Below are 18,132 nucleotides of genomic sequence, written 5' to 3' on the forward strand. Positions count from 1 at the left end.
TCCTGGCCAGAAAATGATGTAAATCACCTAAAGCTTTTGCATATGATAAGTTTGAAAGCCTGGCTTCAATAGGGATCAAGGACTGCTGTCCTTGCATGACTCTACCCCTTCCCCCATTATCCTCTATGCATAACTTAAGGTATAAAAACTACTTTGGAAAATAAAGTGCGGGCCTTGCTCACAGAAGCTTGTTCTCCCCATGTCATTCTTTCTCCTTCCTTTTCCTTTTCAGGGTGACCCCCTGGAGCGCAGGGGCTCTCTGCATTCACTTTCCTGCCTGGGCTTCTAAGACCCACTCGAGAAGGTGCCTAAGGTGGGGCACCTTCCACGATTCGAGAGGGTGCCTGCGGCCTACGTGAACAGAGCAAGTCCTGTGCTGGGGCTTTATTGGCTTTCTGCGTAAACCAAGGAATATCAGCCTCTTTTCTCGCCTCTATTTTCTTAACTGCAAAATTCTCTCTTTTTCTCTTTATCTATTCTTTCGCCAGCGCCATCCTCCTGAGGGAATCCCTGATCCAACCGGGGCTGGACCCTGGTAAGCTAGGACACAGAAGCAACCTAGACATCCATCAACAGATGAATGGATAAAGAAGTTGTAGTACATATACACAATGGAATATTACTCAGGTATAAAAAGGAATGCATTTGAGTCGGTTCTAATGAGGTGGACAAACCTAGAGCCTATTATACAAAGTGCAGTAAGTCAGAAAAACAAATATTGTATATTAACACTTATATATGGAGTCTAGAAAGATAGTATTGATGAACCCATCTACAGGGCAGCAGTGGAGATGCAGACAAAGAGAACAGACTTATGGGCACAGTGAGGGAGAGAGAAGGTGGGATGATTTGAGACAGCAGCCCTGAAACATACACATTACCATATGTAAAGTACACAGACAGTGGGAATTTTCTGTATGACATAGGGAACCCAAAGTTAGTGCTCTGTGACAGCCAAGAGGGGTGGGATGGGGAAAGAGGTTTAAGAGAGAGGGGACATATGCATACCTATGGCTGATTCATGCTGATGTATGGCAGAAACCATCACAATATTGTAAAGTAACTGTCCTCCAATTCAAAATTTTTAAAAATTATTTTAAAAAAGAATCTGCCTGCCAATGCAGGAGACACAGGTTCAATCCCTGAGTCAGGAAGACCCTCTGGAAAAGGAATCGGCAACCCACTCCAGTATTTTTGCCAGGAAAATGCCATGGACAGAGGAGCCTGGCAGGCTACAGTCCATGGGGTCTCAAAAGAGTGGGACACGACTTTGCGACTAAACAACAAAATTCATTGAAACTTCTATTATGAAACACCTATCTCTATCTCTAGTGTTACTCCCTCAGTATCTATCTTTTTATAAACATAGCCATGCAGCTTTCTTATTAATAGTGTTGCTATGGTATATCTTTCTTCGTGTTTTTAGTCTATCTTCATATTTAAATATGTCTTATGTAAACTTCATATAGCTAGGTTTCTCTTTTTAATCCAGTATGACAACCTGTGCCTTTTAAATGAAGTATCTAGGCCACTGAACTTTAATGTAATTATTAACGTGACGTGGTTTAAGTCTATCATCTTGCTATTATTCACTTTCTATTTGCCCCATTTGATCTTTCTCCCTTTAATCCTCCTTTCCCAACTTACTTTTGATTGAGTTCAGAATTGCATTGCATTTCTTCTACTGACCAAATTAGCTATAGCTGTTTGCTTTCTTTTTTACTGGACACTCTTGAGATTATGATACCATCTGTTAAGTAATCACATTTCACCTTACATCAGCATTACCTTATTTCACATACAATGCAAAAACACACACAATGTGTACATACAACATAATATACACATAAACTATAGAATGAGCTAGAAAAAAATGTTTGATGAGATAATTGTTGGAAATTTTCCAAAGTGTTCTGAAGTCTCCGGCTAACTTGGAGGCTGTGTGTTTGTGTGTTTGTGTTGAGTGACACTCCCTGGAGCCCCGCAGAAAGCAGTAGGGTGAGAGGTCAAAGAGGAGCAGAAATTTCAACAATTGCCCAGAGCTGGGGATCTAAGAGTTTGGAAGTCAAGTCCCACCAAGTTAGGAAATGGGACTCAGTCCCTTGACCTGGGAAGACTGCTGGGTTCTACTTGGAGCAACAGCCGGAGGATAAGCCAGCTGAAAACACAGCTCACACAGTCAGCTTCCTTTCCTTTCTTCCAAGTTGGGCGTCCCCTCCACCTTCTACCTACTTCTGTTTTATACTCTGTCTAGATTCCTTATCATTATTGGCAGAAGCTTCTCATCCATTACCAGAACCACAATTCCAACCCAGGTCTGATTTTTATGTCAGTTTCTCACCTGGAAAGAAGTGTAAATGCACACTCCAAACAGTAATAAAACCCAAAAAAGTCTGGTTACAAACTTCCATAAAAACTTTAAACTTTTCTAGAGCTAAAGATAAAATCAACAAGCTTCCTTGATACCTCCCAGTGTAGATAAGTGGACTGCTCCTTTTCTTATTCTTCCTGCAAATTCCCGTTCTTAACTAAAGGCGTAGCTCTTCAAGAGCCTTAGTTCCAACTAACTGCTGCTGGGCAACCTAAGGCCTCAGCTTCTGTTCTCAAGTTCCACCAGATCACAAAACTCAATGACAATAACCACCACCCTACCCTGCCTCAGATAGCCTCAAAGTCTTACCATTTCACATTTCAGCTCCCTGTTTCTGACTTGTGTGAATTTCCCCTACTTTCCCGGACATCCAACTAAGTCTTTTAAAAGTCTTTTTTACATTTTATCCTGTATTTCTAGATTTTTTTGTTTTTGCTGCTTCAGGAGGATTTCCAAGTAATCTAAGTAGCTAAGTTGTCATAGTTCAAAAAACATATGCTATTTTATAAGTAGAGAAAAAAAAGTATAATAGACAGTACATGGGGAAAACTCTAGGTAAAAATAATTTCATTTATGTACATGAAACATGTACATCCCACAAAGTGGAACAAGTATCATTTGTTCTTCCAAAAAGTGATATGTTGGAAATGAGGATTGTGGGAAATAAGGACCATGGCAGAGCTCGCTGTGTGCAGCTGTTTCAGTAATGAAAAGCTGCAGCATGCAAGGCACCGGGGGAGCGGTGCAACTGTGCAGTGTAACAGAGAACAAGAGCCCAAAGTGGACACGCTATACCACAACCTTTCAAATACATGCCAGAACAGTCAATTGTCTGTAAATACAGTTCATCATGTCCTGCGTTTAGAGTTCCACAGGCACACAATGTTCAGAGAGACCTAAGCTGAATAATGCTTCAAAACACCATGTATCTACCGCTTAACATAAAATTCAAATCTAAAACCACAGGGAATTCGGCTCTATGTTATATGGCAGCCTGGATGGGAGTGGAGTTTGGGGGAGAATGGATACATGTATATGTCTGGCTGAGTCCCTCTGCTGTCCACCTCAAGCTATCACAACATTGTTAATTAGCTATACTCCAATACAAAACAAAAAGCTTTAAAAAAGAAGTCTAAAACCAATCCAGTAGAACGCTGAATAACAGAGAGTCAATACCCGTAAGTTATGATTTCATAAGATACTGATTATCCTACCAAAAAAAATTAGGACATAAAAAGGAAAATAAATGTGAAAACTAGATGAATTTTCAAACAGTAACAGCAATAAAACAGTTGCATACACAATGGACTAAGTGAATCAGTCTGCTGAAAATAAGAGGAAAACACAGTGGGAATTAGTGACAGTTAATACATTGATTAGCGTGTCATGAACTAAAAGGTTAAAACAGGACAGTTACAATTCATGTAACTCTTCAAGTTATTTTCTTACTGTACCCCCAACTTGGCAGTGACAGTGACACTGCCAAGGAGATATCTGGCATCACCTCTTTAATCGAAGGATCCAAGTACGTTCCAACTCCATATGTTTCCTGACACGATGAAATACGAAGGACCCAGCATCATCTATGATACAGTTTTTCTAAAAAGAATTTAACTTGAATCCATCAAGTCTCTAGACCTAACTTAAAATTTATAAGAAACGTTGGGACTAGAGAATCAAATTTAATGATACCAAGAGAAAGCAAACAGACAACTATAAACACCGCACAAGGCAACTCACGTGGGCTTTTCAAGAACTTAGTGTCAGGGGGGAAACCATGGGGGGAGAAATCCAGAATATGAGCAAAAAGAATCCAACAGAGCATTATAAAGATGTTAATACATCACAAGTGGAAGGCTTTCTAAAAATGCAAGGGTGGTTTAATTTTAGGACTGCCATTGATATAACCTACCTATTAATAGAAATAGGAATAAAACCCATACAATCACCTCTATAGATGTCACAGAATCAAATTCAACACTCATTCATGTTAAAAAAATAGGCTAAAAATAAAGAACTTGGTAAATGCCAATTTAACATGATTTTATACCAAGGCCAAGAATTAATGAAAACACAGAGCACTGAAAACTCTCTTTCATTGGTGAAAGGAGTTTAAGGCTATACAACTGTTTCAGAAAACAGATTAGATGACCCTGTGAAGTTGAACATACACATATCCTATGACCTAGCAACGCTAACTCCTAGGTCTATCCAATAGAAGGCTCACATAAGTGCATCAAACTGTTTTTAAAAGATTTACCTGTAATAGCCAAACATGGCAAACAACCTGAATGTCCATCACCAGCAATGTGACGGTGTAACGAAAGGGAATGACAGACACCTAAGATGAGGGTGGATTTCACACACATGACATGCAACAGAAGAAGCCAGAGACCACGTGCCATGTGATTCCATTTAAATATAACTCAGTGACAGGCAAAGTAATTGTGGCATCAGAAGGTACGGCAGAGGGAGAGATCAGTGATCATGATCAGGCCCGAAGGGTGTCCTGGCAAGCTGGCAATGCTCTGTTTCTTGAACCAGGAGCAGTTTCCTGGGCTTCCACTTTGCAACAATTCACTGAGCATGAAGTTTATGTTTAGTGCACATTTCTGTATGTTTGTAACACTTCAGTAAAAAGAGTATTACCATCTTTAATCCAAAAAGCACACACAAAGCAATCCCTGAGTCTATAATCCCAAAATATGTAACACAAAAGGAAATATATATATAATTATATATCAAATTGGTGACAAGATTATTTGAATTGATCTGAAAACACAGTAGATTGTATCCCCAGGACCAAAAAGTAATAATAGTAACTTAAACAGCACTTTGTAATTTTATTATTACTAATAATATGGTTATTACTTTTAAACCACTTATTAACTATCGGTTAAAGAAGGTAAGTGTATTGATATCATGACCAACGAAGGTTTTCAGCCTCTAACAAGAGCACTTGAATTTTTAAATAGAAAAGTTGTGAACTGAAAGTACGGGTACGAGTGAACTTGTGATTTTTCTCTTTTGGAAAATTTCCTAGCTAGAAGAAACGACAATCCCAGCATCAGTAACACCCAGACCCAGACTGTGTTCTCTAAGCACCACTGTCAGCCAGAATTAAATAAGGTTTCCTGTAGAACTGACTTCGGAACTAAGGCTGACTATTCCCAAGAATAGTGAAATCTTCTTGACAGAAAGCAACTAAGTTATCAGAGACAATGATCAGCTCACGCAGAAAGGAGAAAGGAGCAAACTCGAACGGGCTCCTGTTGGACTGAGATGGAACTCAGTCCACAAGACTAATGCCTACAGCAGACTGAATATACAAACATATATATGTAAATCCATAATTTCTTCATACAAAAAAAAAAAAACCTCACTGGACAGAATTAAGACTACTAATGCACAACGTATTATTCTGAATATTGGTCTACAAAGGTAGATAATCATTCATCCTGACTTTGCTAAACACACTGTATTTTTGGATAACCAATTAGCCGAGATGGGAAAGTTCTAATACCAGCTGTAAATGAGAAAGGAATTATAGAAAGAAAAAAATTATCATTTTGGGAACCCTGAAGGACTAATGCCACTAGGCACTGATCATCGATAGAGGCTAGAACTTTGAAGAGTGATGGAAAAGTTCAAAATCGTAGCGTTGACAACACTTGAAGCTAGTGACCAATCACACTATCACTAGCCAGACACTATTATATGCATCTTCCTGTGAGTCAATAGGAAACACAGAGCACCAACGAGGAAGAATTCCTACCCTTTCTCCATAAAACAACTTGAATCTAAGCAAGTCTACATATCTAAGCAGTTCATGGGAAACACAGGTGAGAGAAGACCACCAAGGAGAGAATAAAACTTAATGGAATTCAGCTCCGGTCAAAACAAGTGCCAATTTGTCTTTGATAAATGAATGGCACTAAAAAATAACAGGAAAATGTTTGAAATTCAGGGACTTAATAGTCAATGTTCTCTAAATGCAGTACCAGACCTTGTTTCAGTCCTGGTTCAATGAAAAAATACACAATGACATGTGTGAGACATCAGGGAAATCGGAACACTGACTGGTATTCAGTATTAGGCAACCACTGGCGATGGTGTTAGCCGTGGTAACAGCGTGGTGGCTGTATTTTTTTAAAGCCTTTTCTGTTAGATATATATACTAGAGCATTTATGAGCACAGTATGAGGTCTAAGATTTTTTTTTTAATACTATACCAGGGGTTGGGGGGTGGGAATTTCCCTGGCAGTCCAGTGGTTAGGATTCCACACTTTCTGCTGGGGGCTGGAGTTCAATCCCTGATCAGGAAACTAAATCCAACAAGCAGGCCACACAGCACCACCAAAAAACAAACAAAAATAAAACTGTAACAGGAGAAGGGGAGACATAGGGAGGAGACAGGGAGGGGAGTGAGAGGGTAAGACGACAGACAGACAATATTCGTAAAATGTCAGTAACTGCTGGAAGTGAGCTCAGTATTTCAGCCTCTCTACTTTTATGTATATTGAGATTTTCCATAATGAAAATGTTTAATGAAGGGATCAGACTAGAGTATCTGTTAATATTCTTTCCAGTTCTGAATCTTAAGGTTTTATATTTAATTTCCTAAAATATATCCACTGCATGTTTAAGATTTAAATATACGTAACATAATATCATAATATTTATTTTAAATTATTACACATAAGAACCACAACAAACTCAGGGCGATAAATGTGTTGCCTAGGAGGAAAAGTATAAGAAGCTGGCTATATTTTTCTGTAGAAAACATAAGGAAGAAGTTAATAAATGCTTCTAAATATATACAAGAGACCACAACTAGCTCTTTTCTGTAGCCAGTGATGGCAGAATAAGATGGAAGGGACTTAAATTGTATCATAAGAAAAGTAAAATAGATTTTTCTCCATCCATCTCTTCTGTCTCCTGATAACAAATTATACTGCCACACTTTCCTACCATTCTTGTAATCGTTTATTAAATCTTTTAACAGGGACTGAATACCAGATGTACACACGTTACTTGGCTGGCTAGGCACCATGGATTACAGTGATGAATAATGAGGTTCTATAAAAAGAGAATGAAACAGTGCCATTTGCAGCAACAGGGGTAGACAGAGATTATGATACTAAGTGAGGTAAGACAGAGAAAGACAAGTATCATATGATATCACTTATACATGGAATCTTTTCAAAAGAAAGATAATACACATCAACCTATGTACAAAACAGAAATAGACCCACAGACAAAGGGGAAAAAAACCTTATAGCTACCAAAGGGGAAAGGGGAGGAGGATAAATTAAGAGTTTGGGATTAACATACACACACTAATACATATAAAATAGATAACAAACAAGGGCCTACTTGTGTAGCACAGAAAACCATACTTAGTATTTTGTAGTAACTTATAAGGGGAAAGAATCTGAAAAAAGAAGAGATATAGACAGATACACGTATAACTGAATCACTTTGCTGGACACCTGAAAGTGACACACTGTAAATCAATTATACTTCAATAAAAAATAAAATTTTAAAAATTAATAAAATAAAATGAGGTCTATGCCTTTAAAATGCCTACAGGATCTTCAACCACGAGTTTTATTGAAACATACTGGAGAAAACTACATATGAACACACAATTGTGCTACAGAAACCTCGTCTCAAGAGTTCTGAACCTAAGGTCATAGATGGGCCTCACAGGAATCCTCATCTCCTGAAATGACTGCACTGTTCTCAAGAGGCTGTCATGACTTTCCTTAATCTAAAATGGGACCGGAATCACATCTCATGCAGCATAAACCAAAAAAAACAGGGAAACGACAAACAAAGTGACCTATACCTGCCAAGCTTATTTCTTCTTCAAGTTCTCACTTCTAAAAACTTTGTTTCCAGTGTTTGAGCGTCCCCTAGTGGTTGTCTCAATTGCTACAGTCAATTGGTCTTAATGGTGACTACCTTGTAAACTTTGTTTCCTGTGTTTGAGTGCCATCTAGTGGTTGTTTCGATTGTTACAGAACTAAAAAATTTGTTGGATTCAATAGACATGAACTTGGGCAAATTTCAGGAGATAGTGAGAGGCAGAGAGGCTTGGCGAGCTGCAGTCCACGGGATTTCAAAGAGTCAGACACGACTCAGTGACTGAACAACACAACACAAAAATTTTGTAAGCAGTAACAAATTTTTAAACAGATGGCATTAGAAAGGAGTACCTGACACAATTTCAAGTTACTTTGAAAATCCCTCCTTATCCAACAGAAACAATTCACAATATAGTATATGTTAATTCAAAAGTTTCCTAGATAGCGAAATACACACTATTACTTTTTAAAATTAACAGCGGCAGACATCCAAGAAATCTAGTTAATGAAACAAGCTTTATCCAAAAATTGTTAAAATCACGATGAATAGAGCCCTGAAGCCATGTAACTCCACCACACCACCCTCAATAACTGCCAGTGTTGAAAATGAGAAGCAGCGCTGAAGTGTGACGGTCTACTGAGGTTACTTTATAGCGGCTGCCACATTCCACGAAAAACACTTAAGTGAACACCCACGAGAGCTGTATGTTCTAAAATTGAGAACATTCTCTCCATTCATAGCATTTCAGTAATAAAACAAATTACCTCAATAACAGGTGCATTTTCCTGGAGCTCAGATGTGTGTGAGGCCAGTAAACCAATCATCCGAGCGATCTTGGCCCTTCTGTAAACAGAGAGAAAATGGGTTCTGAAGTGGAGAGTTAGGACCAAGGAAATCAACCCCATTTAGTTACATTATACAACTGTAAGCATCAACATGGGAGAAAAGTGGGATGGGATGGGGTGAGCATACATTCCCCCACATGTATGGCCCAGAGGAACGTTCCCTTGTGTACACAGGGAGACATGAACACAACGCCCTCTGCAGCACCATCTGTGTGCATGCGTGCTCAGTCGCTCAGCCGTGTCCAACTCTTTGTGACCCCATGGACTGTAGCCCACCAGGCTCCTCTGTCCATGGATTCTCCAGGCAAGAATACTGGAGTGGGCTGCCGTTTCCACTTCCAGGGGACCTTCCCGATGCACAGATCAAACCTGCATATCTGGCGTCTCCTGCTCTATGGGGTCGCACAGAGTCGGACACGACTGAAGTGGCTTAGCAGCAGCAGCACTGGCAAGTGGATTCTTTACCACTGAGCTACCTGGAAAGTCCATTTGTAATGGTGACAAAAACTGAAGTTGTGCTTTATAACTGCAATGGAAAGTAAAAATTCTTCAAAGGTCTTCGCCAAAGAAAGGAAAGAAATAGTAATTACCCCTTTCAGTATGTGAATGGTTAAATAAACCGTGGTACATACAGACAATGGAATATCTGGAATATCTGACAATGGAATAAAAAGAATGAGCTATCAAGCCATGAAAAGACATGGAAGAACCTTAAATGTGTGTTACTAAGGAAAAAAAGCCAATCGGAAAAAACTACGTACTTTATGATCCCAACTACATGACACTCTGGAAAAGGCAAAACTATGGAGGCAATAAAAAGTTCAGTGGCTAAATAAAAGTCAGAGGTATGAACAGGCAGAACCCAAATTTGCTTCTTATCCAATAAATACTGCATGATACCATAATGATGGCGACACATCATTCAACAGTGTCCAAACCCACAGACTGTACACACTAAGAATGAACTGTACTGTAAAGTACAGAGTTTGGATGATTTTGACATGTCCCTTTAGGAGCCTCATTTGTAACAAATGTGCCGTTCAGGTGGGAGATACTGATACCTGGAGAGGCAACACGCATGGGAAGGAGATGCACGTGGGAAATCTCTTTACCGTGCCCTCAATTTGCAGTAAGCCTAAGACAGCTCTAAAAAATAAATTCAATAAAAACCAAGAAAGGGTGGATTTTATCTCAATAAGCGAGTAAGAAAGCATAAGAAAATGCAGTCAAGAGATACAAAATCCCACATCCATCCTACAGGAGTTTCAGGAGCAGAAAAAGGATGAAATAGAGATGAAGAAATCATAAGGACAGAGAAAAGTAAAAGAAAGGCTAAAGCCTTTAAGAGACCGACTGGCAAGGAAAATTTGTAAAAAGATACATCCTAGTAAAAAGTTGCAGGCCTGCAATATAAAGAAAAATTCTTTTTTCACTGAAAAACACAATCAAGCTGGTCACATATAAGAGGAAGAAGAAAGAGGTGGGCTGCCCTGAGTCTTCCAAAACTGCAGTCAGCACACGAGCGAATGAGCACACAGAAGCCGGGGCTCAAGGATGGGTGTGGTCTGAAGGTCCTGGGAGGCCTCATTCAGCCCGCTGGGCCTGAGCCCCAGAACCACAGCCAGAAAGTTTCAAAGGAAGGAGCAACTTCAGAAGGACAGCCTCTGAGAGACATTCTTCTTAAAAGAAGTTTTTTTTTTAATTCTGAAAGAAACCGACCAAATGAAATCCAATCCATCAAGAAGTGAAGTAACTCACAAATGGAGAAACTGTATTTAAAAAAAAAAAACTGACAATGAGCATTTACTTTATTAAAGTATCAAACTGTACCAAAAACTAGAAAACTCCTTCCTAGAACATCCAGGGAACCAAAAACAATCTTGAAAAACAAGAACAAAGTTGAAGTCACATTTTCTGATTTCAAAACTTACTACAAAACTATGGTGATTGAGACGCTGCGGTACTCACAGAAAGACAGATTTATAGATCCATGAAACAACAGAGAGCCCGGAAACAAACCCTCACCATACGCGGTCAACATGACTATCAGCGAGGCTGCCAACAGCATTTAATGGGGAGAGGACAGTCCTTTCAAAAAACAGTGCTGGAAACTGGAGATACATACACAAAAGAACGAACCTGGGGCTTTCCTGGTGGCTCGCTGGTAAAGAACCCACCTGCCAATGCAGATCACAGGAGTTTGATCCCTGCTTTCAGGAAGATCCCACATGCCTCAGGGCACCTACGCCTGTGCACCACAGCTACCGAGCCTGAGCTCTCAAACCCGCCAGCTGCAACTACGGAAGCCCTCAACCCCTGGAGCCTGTGCTCTGCTACGAGAGAAGCCACCGCAGTGAGAAGCTTGTGCGCAACTAGACAGGAGCCCCTGCTTGCTGCAACCAGAGAAAAGCCCAGGTGGCAACAGCCAAAAATAAATAATTAAAAAAAAAAAAAAAGAAACCTGGACTCTTACCTAATACTGTATTAAAAAACAAAAAACTCAAAATAGATCAAACACCTAAATGTAAGAGCTAAAACTATAAAACGTAATTCAGTTCAGTCACTCAGTCATGTCCAACTCTTTGTGACCCCATGGACTAGAGCACGCCAGGCTTCCCTGTCCTTCACCATCTCCCGGAGTTCGCTCAAACTCAAGTCCATTCAGTCGGTCAATGCCATCCAACCATCTCGTCCTCTGTCACCCCCTTCTCCTCCTGCCCCCAATCTTTATGGTCATGATTTTCAAGCCCAGCATCATATTTTTCTTAGCAAATGAAGACAATTTGACTGGAGTGGAATAGAGGTTCTGGTACATTTGCAAATAAGTTTGTGTCTGTGTACGGACCTTTCATATAAAAATCTTTTATATAAGGAAGTGTAGAAACACTCACACTACTGATGGACACTGTACAGGCAGAACAGAAGTCTGTCCTGGAGAAGACCAGAGTCCTGGGGCTTGTCTCTGAAACAAGGGGTGACTTCGGGCAGTGGTGACCCCCGAGGTCAGAGGAATCTGAAATTGGGTTTCCCACCAAACATGGAGGCTGGTAGTCCTGTTCAGACTTACAAACATTCCAGTAAAGAGTGCAGAGTAGAAAAAAATATGAATGTAAAAGCTTTATGCATTGGATGTGGCAATGATTTCTTGACTATGACACTAAAATCACAGACAACAAAAGAAAAAAATGAAAAACCTGGTTGCATCAAAATTTTTAAACGTAGGCATCAAAGAATACTATCAACAGAACAAAAAGGCAACTCACAGAATGGGAGATAAGTCATGTACCCAACACAGGGTTAATATCCAGAATACACACAGAACTCCTATAAATAAACTAAGGCAACCAAAAGTGGGCAAAGGACCTGAAAAGACATCTCTCCAAAGAAGACAAACAAATGACCAATACGGACATGAAAAGATGCTTGACATTACTAGTCATTAGTGAAATGCAAATCAAAACCACACTGTATATAACTTCATACCCATTAGAAGAGCTACTACCGAAAAGAAAAGAGAAATGGAAAAAACTAAGGGTTGAAGAGGATGAGGACAAACTAGAACCCTCACGCATTGGTGGTGGGAATGCAAAATAGTGCAGACGCTGTGTAAAAAGAGTTTGACGGTATTCTCAAGAAACTGAACAAAACATTATCAAATAATCCAGCAATTCCACTCCCAGGCATATTACCCAAAAGAACTGAAAGCAGGGACTCAGACAGGTATTTGCACACCAGTGCTCACAACCACACTATCTGCAATAGTCAGAATTAGAAGCAACCCCAGTGTCCATCAACAGATGAAAAGACAAACTGTGGCATATACATATGAGGAATATTATTCAGCCCTTAAAAAGGAAGACTTTCTAATCCATGCTGCAAGACAGATGAACTTTGAAAGCATTAAGGTAAGTGAAATAATGCAGACACCAAAGCACAAATGTATACTCTCACTTCTATTAAGTACCAAGAAGATGGAAATTCATAGAAACAAAAGAACTGAGATTATCAGGGTCTTGGAAGAGGAGGGATCAGGATTTAATGATTACTGGATAAGAGCTTCTGTTTAGAACTGAAAAAGTTCTGGAAATTGACAATGATCATGGTTGCACAGCATCAGTACTACAATATACATAATGCCATTGAGTTATACACTTTAAATGGCTAAATGATAAATTTTGTTATGTACATTTTATAAATAAAATTTCTTAAATTACAATATTATGCACTATCTGTGAAGTATACCTCCGTAAAGTTGATTGACAAAGGTTATGCTGGGAAAGACTGAGAGCAGGAGGAGAAGGGGGCAAGAGAGGATGCGATGACTGGATGACATTATCGACTCAATAGACAAGAGTCTGAACAAACCCAGGGAGACAGTGAGAGACAAGGAAGCCTGGCATGCTGCAGTTCATCTGGTCATAAAGAGTAGAACATGACTTAGCAACTGAACAACAAACAGTAAGATTTTATAAATGTTCACTATTACGAGTTCTAACAAAAGGGCATTTTTATACAAAGTGACTGGGAACGCAGGCTGATATGTTTCTACAGAGAATTTCAGCAATTTATCAGAAGTCACAAAAATTATCTATTGCTCTCTACCTGTTCATTCTAATTCTACGAATCTGCCCTGAGAGGAAAAAGAAAAAACAGATAGGCACAAAGATTTAAGCACAAAAATGTTCACCAGTGTATTATTTACAATATTATAATACTATCCAAAAATAGGGGCAGGGTAAATAAAATGATCAAATATTCACAGCCTATAAAAAGAGGCATACCACACAAAAAAATCCTGGGCAAAAAAATTAATGACATGAAAAATATATAATACGTTATATAAAGGGAAGAGAAACTTACAAAATTACACCACATTATTTTTCATTTCATTTTCCTATATACAGAATACCACCAAGGAGTGAGCATACCTACTTGCACAGTGATTATCCCCTGAGTTAAAGACCCTAATCATATGCTGTCAAGGTGATAAGACCTGGATCAGAAAAAGCCTCACTGGAAGAAGTAGTATTTGAATGGACAATGAGAGTAAAATAAGACTCCAAGCAGAGGGCTCAACTAGCCATCATTTTCCTCAAATTAAAACTGTTTTACAAGTAACTGAAAGTCGCTCAGTTGTGTCCGGCTCTTAGCGACCCCATGGACTATACAGTCCATGGAATTCTCTAGGCCAGAACACTGGAGTGGGTAGCCTTTCCCTTCTCCAGGAGATCTTCCCAACCAACAGATCAAACCCAGGTCTCCCACATTATAGGTGGATGCTTTACCAGCTGAGCCACAGGGGAAGCCCAAGAATACTGGAGTGGGTAGCCTTTCCCTTTTCCAGCAGATCTTCCCAACCCAGAGATCAAACTGGGGTCTGCTGCATTGCAGGCAGATTCTTTACCAACTGAGCTATCAGGGAAGCCCATTTCACAAGTAACAGTAGTACCTGGAAAAGATTAAGAGTGTCTGTTTTTAAAAGTCAGCAGGGGGCACCCCATTCAAAGCTGTAATTTGAGGCTCACCGAAGGGTTAGATGTCATTTTCTTTTCACTGAGCATACCACAACTCTTCTCAAAGTTTACTAGGCTCAAAAATGATGTAAAAATCCTATTTTGTAATGCCAGAATTTACCTTGGGAGAGTAATATTAGAAGATGTGTAAGAGTAATTATTCAAGAAAGCATTCTGTGGACACCTGTTGCTTCCCCCATATTTCACCAGCAGGGAAGAATTCCTCTCCTACCACTGGCCCATTTTACAAAACGCCTTCACCTTCGTGTTTTCATGTGCTTCTCAACGGTAAACTAAGCTTGACAGCACCAACTACAGCTCCCACACCCCCAAAATATACTAAGCACCCACTAAGAACCAGGCACCGTACAGGTATTTCATACACCTACTTCATTCAATATTTAATGTAAAGAATTTATACATGTATAACTGAATGACTTTGCTGTACAGCTGAAACTAACACAACATTGCAAATCAACTATATTTCAATTTTTTTTTTAATTGTAATTGTTACCAAAAATCTATGAGCTTGGTACACTATCCTCATTTTACAGATAAGGAAACTGACATTCAGCTGTTGTAATAATTTCCCAAGGGGCAGACCTGTGATCCACTCCAACATCTGTCTGAATCCAAAGCACTTTCATCATCCCACAGAGATTCCCTCAGAAGCTGAGAGTCTCTGAAAGAAATAATCAATCATCTGATCGAGGCTCACTGGTGACCAGAGCACAAAGCCTGCTAACACTTCATCTAATGTGCTTTTCACCAAGTATGCTGCCTCCATATAAGCAGGTACACATCTTCCATCACGAGTTTACAGACCATAATCTCATTATTTTTTGTGAACCACCTTCAGTTCAGTTCAGTCGCTCAGTCGTGTCCGACTCTTTGTGACCCAATCAATCACAGCACACCAGGCCTCCCTGTCCATCACCAATTCCCGGAGTTCACTCAGACTCACGTCCATCGAGTCAGTGATGCCATCCAGCCATCTCATCCTCTGTCGTCCCCTTCTCCTCCTGCCCCCAATCCCTCCCAGCATCAGAGTCTTTTCCAGTGAGTCAACTCTTCGCATGAGGTGACCAAAGTACTGGAGTTTCAACTTTAGCATCATTCCTTCCAAAGAAATCCCAGGGCTGATCTCCTTCAGAATGGACTGGTTGGATCTCCTTGCAGTCCAAGGCACTCTCAAGAGTCTTCTCCAACACCACAGTTCAAAAGCATCAACTCTTTGGCACTCAGCCTTCACAGTCCAACTCTCACATCCATACATGACCACAGGAAAAACCATAGCCTTGACTAGACGAACCTTTCTTGGCAAAGTAATGTCTCTGCTTTTGAATATGCTATCTAGGTTGGTCATAACTTTCCTTCCAAGAAGTAAGCGTCTTTTAATTTCATGGCTGCAGTCACCATTTGCAGTGATTTTGGAGCCCAAAAAAATAAAGTCTCTCACTGTTTCCACTGTTTCCCCATTTCCCATGAAGTGATGGGACCGGATGCCATGATCTTCATTTTCTGAATGTTGAGCTTTAAGCCCACTTTTTCACTCTCTACTTTCACTTTCATCAAGAGGCTTTTTAGTTCCTCTTCACTTTCTGCCATAAGGGTGGTGTCATCTGCATATCTGAGGTTATTGATATTTCTCCGGGCAATCTTGATTCCAGCTTGTGTTTCTTCCAGTCCAGCATTTCTCATGATGTGCTCTGCATAGAAGTTAAATAAGCAGGGTGACAATATACAGCTTTGACATACTCCTTTTCCTATTTGGAACCAGTCTGTTGTTCCATGTCCAGTTCTAACTGTTGCTTCCTGACCTGCATACAAATTTCTCAAGAGGCAGATCAGGTGGTCTAGTATTCCCTTCAGAATTTTCCACAATTTATTGTGATCCACACAGTCAAAGGCTTTGGCATAGTCAATAAAGCAGAAATAGATGCTTTTCTGGAACTCTCTTGCTTTTTCCATGATCCAGATGTTGGCAATTTGATCTCTGGTTTCTCTGCCTTTTCTAAAACCAGCTTGAACATCAGGAAGTTCACGGTTCACATGTTGCTGAAGCCTGGCTTGGAGAATTTTGAGTATTACTTTACTAGCGTGTGAGATGAGTACAATTGTGCGGTAGTTTGAGCATTCTTTGGCATTGCCTTTCTTTGGGATTGGAATGAAAACTGACCTTTTCCAGTCCTGTGGCCACTGCTGAGTTTTCCAAATTTGCTGGCATATTGAGTGCAGCACTTTCACAGCAGCATCTTTCAGGATTTGGAATAGCTCCACTGGAATTCCATCACCTCCACTAGCTTTGTTCATAGTGATGCTTTCTAAGGCCCACTTGACTTCACATTCCAGGATGTCTGGCTCTAGGTCAGTGATCACACCATCATGATTATCTGGGTCGTGAAGATCTTTTTTGTACAGTTCTTCTGTGTATTCTTGCCATCTCTTCTTAATATCTTCTGCTTCTGTTAGGTCCATACCATTTCTGTCCTTTATTGTGCCCATCTTTGCATGAAATGTTCCCTTGGTATCTCTAATTTTCTTGAAGAGATCTCTAGTCTTTCCCATTCTGTTGTTTTCCTCTATTTCTTTGCATTGATCACTGAAGAAGGCTTTCTTATCTCTTCTTGCTATTCTTTGGAACTCTGCATTCAGATGCTTATATCTTTCCTTTGCTCCTTTGCTTTTCGCTTCTCTTCTTTTCACAGCTATTTGTAAGGCCTCCCCAGACAGCCATTTTGCTTTTTTGCATTTCTTTTCCATGGGGATGGTCTTGATCCCTGTCTCCTGTACAGTGTCACAAACCTCAGTCCATAGTTCATCAGGCACTCTTATCTATCACCTTAAGGCAAGATATAGTGGCAAAGGAGAACACCTTAGTGTAACTAAATTAAAACACAGGGTTAAGTGTAAAGTATTTGACTCAGAATATTAAAGGGCTTCCCTGGTGGCTCAGTGGTAAAGAATCCAGGAGACACAGGTTTGATCCCTGATCAGGGAAGATCCCACATACTTTGGAGCAACTAAGCCTGTGCTCCACAACTGTTGGGCCTGTGCTCTAAAACCTGAGAACCTCAACTCCTCAGCCCATGTGGGCAACTCCTGAAGCCCACATGCCTGGAGCCCAGGCTCTGCAGCAAGAGAAGCCACTGCAATGAGAAGCCCGCCTGCCACAATTGAGATCCAGCACAGCCAAAAATAAATAAACCAATTAAAATTATTTTAAAAAGAATATTCTAAAGAGTAACCATGAATAAAGTTTTAAAGTAGTTTATATAACCTTAGAATTGAATTTACAATATTAGGATAAGGATAGCTCAGTTGGTAAAGAATCCACCTGCAATGCAGGAAACCCTGGTCCGATTTCTGGGTCAGGGAAGATCCACTGAAGAAGGGATAGGCTACTCACTCCAGTATTCTTGGGCTTCCCTTGTGGCTCAGCTGATAAAGCATCCGCCTGTAATGCAGGAGACCTGGGTTTGATCCCTGGGTTTGGAAGATCCCCTGGAGAAGGGAAAGGCTACCCACTCCA

General features: G+C 40.1%; 1 protein-coding gene across 50 annotated transcripts in view; it reads right to left on the reverse strand.

The window, feature by feature from the left end:
• The window catches only part of ULK4 (unc-51 like kinase 4), a 507,208-nt gene that overhangs the window by 450,469 nt on the left and 38,607 nt on the right, over positions 1-18,132 (reverse strand). For 26 of the 50 annotated variants that reach the window (XR_015150977.1, XM_086366078.1, XM_086366088.1 and 23 more), the window contains 2 exons: positions 18,010-18,057; positions 9,007-9,085 (listed from right to left, as the gene is read on the reverse strand). Coding sequence is in view for 49 of the 50 variants with exons in the window: in XM_086366078.1 (XP_086222204.1) it covers positions 9,007-9,085; positions 18,010-18,057 (127 nt within the window). In the remaining variant the exon portion in view is untranslated. The remainder of the gene's footprint in view (positions 1-9,006; positions 9,086-18,009; positions 18,058-18,132) is intronic. The other 24 variants (XM_086366093.1, XM_086366087.1, XM_086366073.1 and 21 more) reach the window with 1 other exon arrangement.

This window comes from Bos grunniens, chromosome 22, assembly GCF_055505025.1.
Source record: "Bos grunniens cultivar Pamir isolate PY7600 chromosome 22, Bosgru_T2T1.0, whole genome shotgun sequence".
NCBI classification, from domain to species: domain Eukaryota; kingdom Metazoa; phylum Chordata; class Mammalia; order Artiodactyla; family Bovidae; genus Bos; species Bos grunniens.